The sequence below is a fragment of the Puntigrus tetrazona genome, chromosome 5 (genome assembly GCF_018831695.1).
Source record: "Puntigrus tetrazona isolate hp1 chromosome 5, ASM1883169v1, whole genome shotgun sequence".
Classification (NCBI taxonomy): domain Eukaryota; kingdom Metazoa; phylum Chordata; class Actinopteri; order Cypriniformes; family Cyprinidae; genus Puntigrus; species Puntigrus tetrazona.
Window position 1 is genome coordinate 24449716 of NC_056703.1, and position 8043 is coordinate 24457758.

Consider the following 8043-nt stretch of genomic DNA (forward strand, 5'->3'; position numbering starts at 1 on the left):
CCTGAGAGTCCGAAAAATGATGATATGAAACAGCTAAAGAAAGAACTAAGAGAACTACAAGCACAAGTAAATGCTATGAAAACATGCATTTCTGAAAAAGAAAGACCAGAAGAAAACCCAGAATCTAAGGAGTTAGCTGGGTTAAAGAAACAAGTGGCAGAATTAAAGGCTCACTTAACAGCTCCTGAAACCCCCCAACAGCGGACAGGGAAGACATTTACCTCCAAAGGCTCCTCAGTGAAATTCCAGAATAGGCAGACAGAGAAGGATGAAAATAACCAGCAAAGAAGGGGTTTTGTGACATCCTCCCGTCCTCGTCCTGGATATTGCTTTAGATGTGGAGAGGATGGACACCTCGCCATCAATTGTGAAAATGATCCCAATCCTCTAAAGTATATGAAAAGAAATGCCAGTTAAGAGAAAAACAAGCCCAGTGGGATCTGAAGAACCAAATAACTACTGCTCAGTTAAACAGCAGGCAGTCTCTGTAGCAGGGCATATAGAGACTGAGATGAAACGTCAGTGCCCTAAACCCAAACTGCCACAAGGGCTAATCGGAATGAAATGTACTGCCCATATCTGCATTGATGAAATTCAAGTGAACTGCCTTTTAGATACTGGTTCCCAGGTGACCACAATTCCTTTATCTTTTTACAAAAAGTACCTGTCTCATCACCCTTTGCAATCTCTGGAGTCTCTGCTGGAAGTGGAAGGGGCAAATGGACAATCTGTGCCTTACCTGGGGTATGTGGACGTAGCTCTAAAGTTTCCTAAGGAGTTCTTAGGAACAGATGCTGAGGTTACCACATTGGCACTGGTGGTCCCAGATTTGATAAATGTTCCACAAGTCCTCATTGGCACAAATACCCTCGATGCACTTTACTCCAACTATGTGCAAAATGAGACTGTAAGCCCCAGTCCAAGTTATCATGGGTATGCTGCAGTGCTGAAGACACTCGATGTGAGACATAAACAGTCATGTGCTGAAACCTTTGGATGTGTGACATTAAAAGGGACTGTCCCTGAAACTGTGTTGGCAGGGCATACTGCTGTTCTGGATGGGGTTGTTTGCCTGAAATGCCTTCCAGCAGAAAAACTTACTGTTATCAGTCATCCCACAATGTCTCCTCTTCCAGGGGGGTTATTAGTTGCTAGTGGATTGCACACCTTACCTGGGAAGCGTTTCTTCTCCTTGCCTGTGGTGGTCAAGAATGAAACTCAGTCTGATATTGTCATCCCGCCCAAGATTGTGATTTCGGAGTTACATGCTGTCCAACAGGTAATGGACAAGCCATTAGCAAGAGATGTTTCTAAAACACCAGAAAAGTCTAAAGGCCTCCAGATACCTTTTGATTTTGGAGACTCCCCTTTGCCCTCTGAGTGGAAAGAACGAATATCGGCCTTGTTAAATTCTATGCCCGAGGTTTTTGCTCTAAATGACATGGATTACGGGCACTCTGATAAGGTGAAGCATCGAATCAAACTGAGAGATGAGACTCCTTTTAAGCAAAGAGCTCGACCCATCCATCCACAAGACATTAGTGCTGTCAGGAAGCATCTAGAGGAGTTGTTAGCAGCTGGGATAATTCGGGAGTCAGAATCCCCATTCGCATCCCCCATTGTAGTAGTCAGAAAAAAAGACTACTCAGTGCGGCTATGTATTGATTTTAGAAAGCTTAACTCTCAGACCATCCGTGACGCATACGCTCTCCCAAACCTAGAAGAAGTGTTCTCTGTATTGACCGGTTCCAAGTGGTTTTCCGTTCTGGATCTAAAGTCTGGGTATTACCAGATTGAAATGGATGAAGCGGATAAACAGAAGACTGCGTTTGTATGCCCTCTTGGTTTTTGGGAGTTTAACCGCATGCCGCAGGGGATTACCAACGCGCCCAGCACATTTCAGCGGCTTATGGAGCGCTGTATGGGTGACTTGAATAGAAGAGAAGTGTTGGTCTTCATAGATGATGTCATCATCTTTTCCGAAACCCTTGAAGAGCATGAGCGTCGGCTGATGCAAGTCCTGAGCCGCCTGAAGGAATTTGGTTTAAAGCTCTCACCCGAAAAGTGCAAATTCTTCAAAACGTCTGTGCGTTATTTGGGCCACATCGTTTCTGAGAAGGGTGTGGAAACTGACCCATCAAAAATAGAGGCCATCAAAACATGGCCCAGGCCCCAGAACCTTCGAGAACTGAAGTCCTTCCTGGGATTTGCAGGATACTACCAGAGATTTGTTAGAGATTTCTCCAAGATAGCTAAGCCGTTAAACCACCTTACTGCTGGCTATCCTCCGGTCCGAAAGGGTAAAAGGAAAGACAAAGATAAAGATCGCACTTATCTCGATCCCAAAGATTTGCTGGGTGACCGATGGACTACTGAGTGTCAGCAGGCGTTTTTGACACTCTTGTAGAAAAGTTAACTTCTGCTCCTATATTGGGGTATGCAAACCCTTGTCTGCCTTACATACTTCACACTGATGCTTGTGCCACCGGTCTTGGAGCAGCATTGTATCAAGAACAGCAGGGACACATGAGAGTCATAGCTTATGCTAGCCGTGGATTAACAAAGTGTGAGGCCAAGTACCCAGCCCACAAATTGGAATTTTTGGCTCTTAAATGGGCAATTACCACCAAATTCCATGATTACCTATATGGTGCAGACTTCACAGTGGTCACGGATAGCAATCCACTCACTTATGTCCTTACCTCGGCCAAGCTCGATGCCACTAGTTATAGATGGTTATCCAGTCTCTCAATGTACAACTTTAAGATACAGTACAGAGCAGGATCTCAAAATCAAGATGCGGATGGACTGTCTCGTCGTCCAAATGGTGAACCCTTGAATGACTGGGAATCTAAAAAAGAGCAAGAGAGAATCAAACAGTTCACTTTACATCACCTTGCAGATCTTCAAGGCCACACCAAGATCATCTTGCCAGAGGTAGTGGAGGCAATCTGTGACAAACATCAAGTCAGACAGTCCCTTGACTCTCAGCCCTTCCCGTTAACTTTAATGGAGTCCTTAAGCATGAATGCAAAGGCATTACCTCCAGAAATTGAGGAAGAAAAGGGCCATGGTCTGAGATGCCTCACCTGTCTGTAGAGGATCTGATCAGGAGGCAGCGAGCAGACCCTGAAATTAAAGAGGTAATTGGTTATTTGGAGTCAAATTGCAGACCTGCAAGTCTAAAATTCCACTCACCTGCAGTAAACCTGTGGATAAGACAATGGAACAAACTTGAGCTAAAGGATGGGTTATTATACAGGAAGAGGATGGATGGAGGAAAAGTTGTGAACCAACTGGCTTTACCTCAAGATCTTCGAGAAATGGTACTTACCAGTCTCCATGATGACATGGGTCATTTTGGTCTGGAGAGAACCCTCGATCTTCTCCGCTCCAGATTTTACTGGACAAAGATGGTTGCGGATGTTGAAGAGAAGATCAAAGGTGAAAGGCGCTGCGTTCGTAGGAAGACTCGTCCCCAGAAAGCCGCCCCCTTGGTTAACATTCAAACCCATAGGCCTTTAGAACTGGTCTGTATGGACTTCTTAACGGACAGCAGTAACAGACAGCAGTAACACCAAGGATATTTTGGTCATCACAGACCATTTTACTAAGTATGCTGTAGCGATTCCTACCCGAAACCAAAAAGCACAAACCGTTGCTAAATGTCTATGGGATAATTTCTTTGTCCATTATGGCTTTCCTGAAAAGCTGCTCAGTGACCAAGGGCCAGACTTTGAATCCCGCACCATCCAAGAGCTGTGTAGGATGGCTGGCATCCGCAAAGTGAGGACCACCCCCTACCATCCTAGAGGGAATCCGGTGGAACGTTTTAATAGAACCCTTTTGCAGATGCTAGGTACCCTGGAGAACAAGAACAAGGCTCATTGGAAAGATCATGTCAGACCCTTGGTGCATGCGTATAACTGTACCAGGAGTGATGTAACAGGGTACTCACCCTATGAGCTTATGTTCGGCAGGCAGCCCCGACTACCAGTCGATCTCGCTTTTGGACTTTCCAGTACCTCATTTCTGTCACATTCACAATATGTGAAATCCCTAAAAAATCGACTAGAGGAAAGCTACAAAGTTGCTACTCACAATGCATCAAAAGTAGCTGATCAGAATAAAAGACGTTTTGACAAGAATGTAAATGCCTCTGCACTTGAACGGGGTGATCTGGTCCTGGTGCGAAATGTGAAACTGAGAGGGAAACACAAGCTGTCCGACAAATGGGAATCCGAGATTTATGTGGTACTCAGTAAAGCAGGTGACATGCCAGTGTATACAGTGTGCCCTGATGGAAAAGATGGACCAGTCCGCACCTTACATCGTGACTTGCTGCTGCCTTGTGGGTTTCTTGGTGTGAGTGAAATTGAAGAGTCAAATCCTCTACAGGTGCGTCGTAAGCCTAGAACCAGGTCCCGCTCTGTAAATGAAGCCGTCCAACAGGAGCCTTTCATGAGCAGTCAGTCAGAATCAGAGGATGAGCCTGTTCATACAAACCCTTCAAGGTTCCAGTTGGATTTCAGCACAAAGACCATCTCACCTTTTCCAGGAAGTCTACTGAATTCAGGAACCTTACCTGAATTTAAGTCAGTGGAGTCATCTCCAGCTGTGGTAAATCCTGCACAAGAGAACCTGAATGACACTGATGAACAACCTCTGGTTCCAGTGGACCCTTTAGTAGAAATCTTACCTGATGTAAGCTTGGGAGAAGGGAAAGAAACCCATTACCAAACCAACAATGGAGAGGAAAGTCATCTACCCATGGAGAATTTTACCAGAAATTATATTGGAGTAGATTCTACAGTGCCTGAAGGCAAAGTTAGTGTGGAAACCTGCCGAAACCAAAGCTGTAACGGCAGTAAAATCCCAGAGCTAGTAAAACCTTTAAATGAGAATGTACTGGAGTCTTCAGGTCTGTCGGATAGCCTGAGTGAGGAAGTCCAACTCCATGACCAGACACCACCTGTCCAAGGTGGTTCAAGTAGCCAACAATCTATGGATGATGACCTTGAAGGCATGGGCCCAAGACGTTCTAAAAGGCAGTGTAGGCCCCCAAAAAAATTTGAGTACCCTAAGCTGGGAAATCCGTTAACCATGGTTGTGCAGTCCCTATTGCAAGGGTTGAGTTCAGCACTTACTACCTCCTTGGAAGAATCCACGTCAGTTGACCATTCCTTGAATATGCCTGTTACTTTTCCCTCACTGGTGACAAGTCAACCTCAAGCATGGCCGAGGACGTGCCTAGAGTTAGGGGGGGGAAGTGTAACCCAGATTACTAATGCATAAACAAGTGCATACTAGTACATTAACTCAGCAATAATATTAATTAAATAATAGTTGTTTTTTAAAAAAAAACAAGAACCGAAACATAAACATGACTGTGGAAAAAAATATATAAAATATCAAAGTTATAATTGTGACCAATAGCACACTCTTTCACTTCGGCAATGAGGTCGCGGGTGAATGACGTCATAGGGGTCCGCGATCGCGGCAATTTTTAGAGAGCAGAGGATTCGCTATCGTTCCTTTTCCTCGTGAGCCTCTCATGTGAGCAGATGTGAGATGCAGTTTCGGAAGATTCAAGGCACCGAAATGAGAGAGATTAAGGTCAGAGAAGCTGAAGGCAATTGAGAGTGACGTCTGAAACAGGGTTCATCTGCAAATGTCCTGGTTCATTTGATGTACATGTATATTAGTTCCTTGGCCAGGTTTTTCTTCCCTTTGTTCTGCTCTTGTTCCATGTGAATTCCTTTCCTGGATGAATCGGCTGAAGTGAGAACTATTCTTGAACTGTCTCAACTCTTCATATAACTGCGGTGTGGAGTTGGACTGGCGAGCCTCCTTTAAGCGAATCTTTGAAACCTTTGCGTGAATTTCACCGGTTGGACAGACACAGGAACTAAACTTGCACACCTTCAACTGGTAGGAGTGAAATTGCACAGTTCACTTTGTCCTGATCTGGAGTGGAGACTAAAGACTGAGATTACCATCAATTAATTGACAATTGAGACGTAATTTCTGAATCCTCAGTTTTTTTTATCAGTTCATTGAGGAAATTAATGTTTTTGTGAAACTTGGGTACGTCATTCAGAGAAATTATACTTTGTTTTATTTGTTCATTTTCCTAATTATAAGTATGTGTTGTTTATTTGGTTTAAAGGGATCACTAAAATAAAATCTCATTCAAATAACTTGTTCACTTCTGCTACATTCTCTCTCTCTCTCCTCGGACGAACCAAACCTTTGCACTAACTGGTCTATCATCAGAGTAGGTCTAAACCTTACATTACGTATCACGGGTTACACATGCAGGATTAACATCTGGGGCTGGTTGCATTATCTGTTTAGACTAGTCTTAAAAGTCTATTGATTTTTCCTTCAACTTTAAATTTAGTTACAAAAATGTAAATAAGTCTGAAAAGTAGTTGTTAAGCTAGTTCTTAAGACATGTTCTTAACATTGTGGCTAATGATGCAGCCGGCCCCCAGAAGAAGAGTTCAGACTAGTCGTACGACTTAATGTCAGACATGCACATTGAGCATTAGTTGTGATGCTCAAAGAGACATGAAAGATGTGAATGAACGTGTGGGACGTCATCTCAAAATCTCGTCACAATAAGTTGATTTGCTATTTATTTCAAGTGGCTCGAAACAGAATGTGCTTCTCAGACAAGTATTTTTGTGAAAACATTTGTTAAACACTTTCAAACTGCCATTCGTGGTCAAAAATGCTTTGGAGCTCCACCTTCTTTAACACAGAAACCTTTTCAGATTCTTTTCTCTACTCAGTCAATCAAGGTCAGCCATTAGTAAAAGCATGAATACACAGGAGAATCAAACTGCAGAGCTGATGTAAACACATCCGCATCTATATGATCAGATGTTATCTCAACAGCCTTACGTCAAGCATCCTTTTCATCATAGCTATACTTAAGGTTAAGGATTCAAATAAACATGCAGTGATCAGGTGAAGCATACTTGAAGTTCAAGTTAATACATGGATTCCACTAGAATAACCTTTATGCTTAGATGCTTGTTGGGGAGAAACTATTCACTTCATTTTCTTTCTATTACTTTTATTTATCTGTATGTTTTTATCAACTTCACAATCACAAGTGGTCAGGTGAGACACATTTGCAACACATTGCTAGGTGCAACGTGTCTAGCCTGATCACTTGCGGTCAGATTATCAGAGACTGCCCTAATGCCAGAAGTAAAGATAAAGGATTCACTCAAAAAATGAAAGGAAATTTGAATTATTGACATGCTTGTTGTTTAGGTGAACTAGTAATGTGAGGGAAAATTGTGAAATGTTACTGTGACGCTGTAAACTGTTCATTCAAAAATAGAATGAAAATGCATGATAACAACTATATTATACATTAACAAAAACGAACCGAAAAGAGAAGCAATGGCGATGAGCACTTCAATGAAACGAAGTGGGGCATTATTATAAGCCTTTGGAGTGGGTGAGTCATGAACAGTGTGAATGGGATTCTGGTTTCATGTGGTATGGTGCTTTTATCCAGCCTCTTGGTAGTCGTAAGTAACTCATGGAGAGATCTCAGTCGTGATGATACACTCATGATTCCAGTAAGCAGTGGGAACTATATTTACCCCCTCCCATCAGAAACCATTTGATTCCTTGTTTCCTTGGTGACATAATGAACACAGTGGATGGCTCTGCAGTTGTCTATAATTACAACGTGATTTATCATGCTGGCTTTAAACTGGGGAAGTTAAATCTTCCCAAGTTTCGGTTGCTTAAAGCAACCATCAGCGTGTTACAGTCCTTCATGTCTCAATACTCTGGCCATTTGATAATTATCGAACATTAATGTAAAACATTATTGACACTGTAAAACTGCTCTGACACAACCTGTATTGTATGAAGCACTGTATAAATAAAAGTGAATTGCACCCTTTTGACTTATTTTTCGTAAGTAATCACTATCCTCGATGGAGTACGAAAAACCTTGTTTAAAAATAGGTAGGTTTTACAATTTTTTAAAACGTCATTGCTGATCGATAAAAT

The 8043-nt window shown here is 42.6% G+C and overlaps 1 protein-coding gene across 1 annotated transcript; it reads left to right on the forward strand.

Annotated features, from left to right (window-relative positions):
• Positions 1-435: 435 nt before the first annotated feature.
• On the forward strand, positions 436-1729 carry LOC122345103 (the record flags this gene model as incomplete). Its single annotated transcript, XM_043238936.1, has 1 exon — positions 436-1729. A coding segment is annotated over exon 1 (1218 nt), but the record flags the coding sequence as incomplete, so codon positions are not given.
• Positions 1730-8043: the final 6314 nt, after the last annotated feature.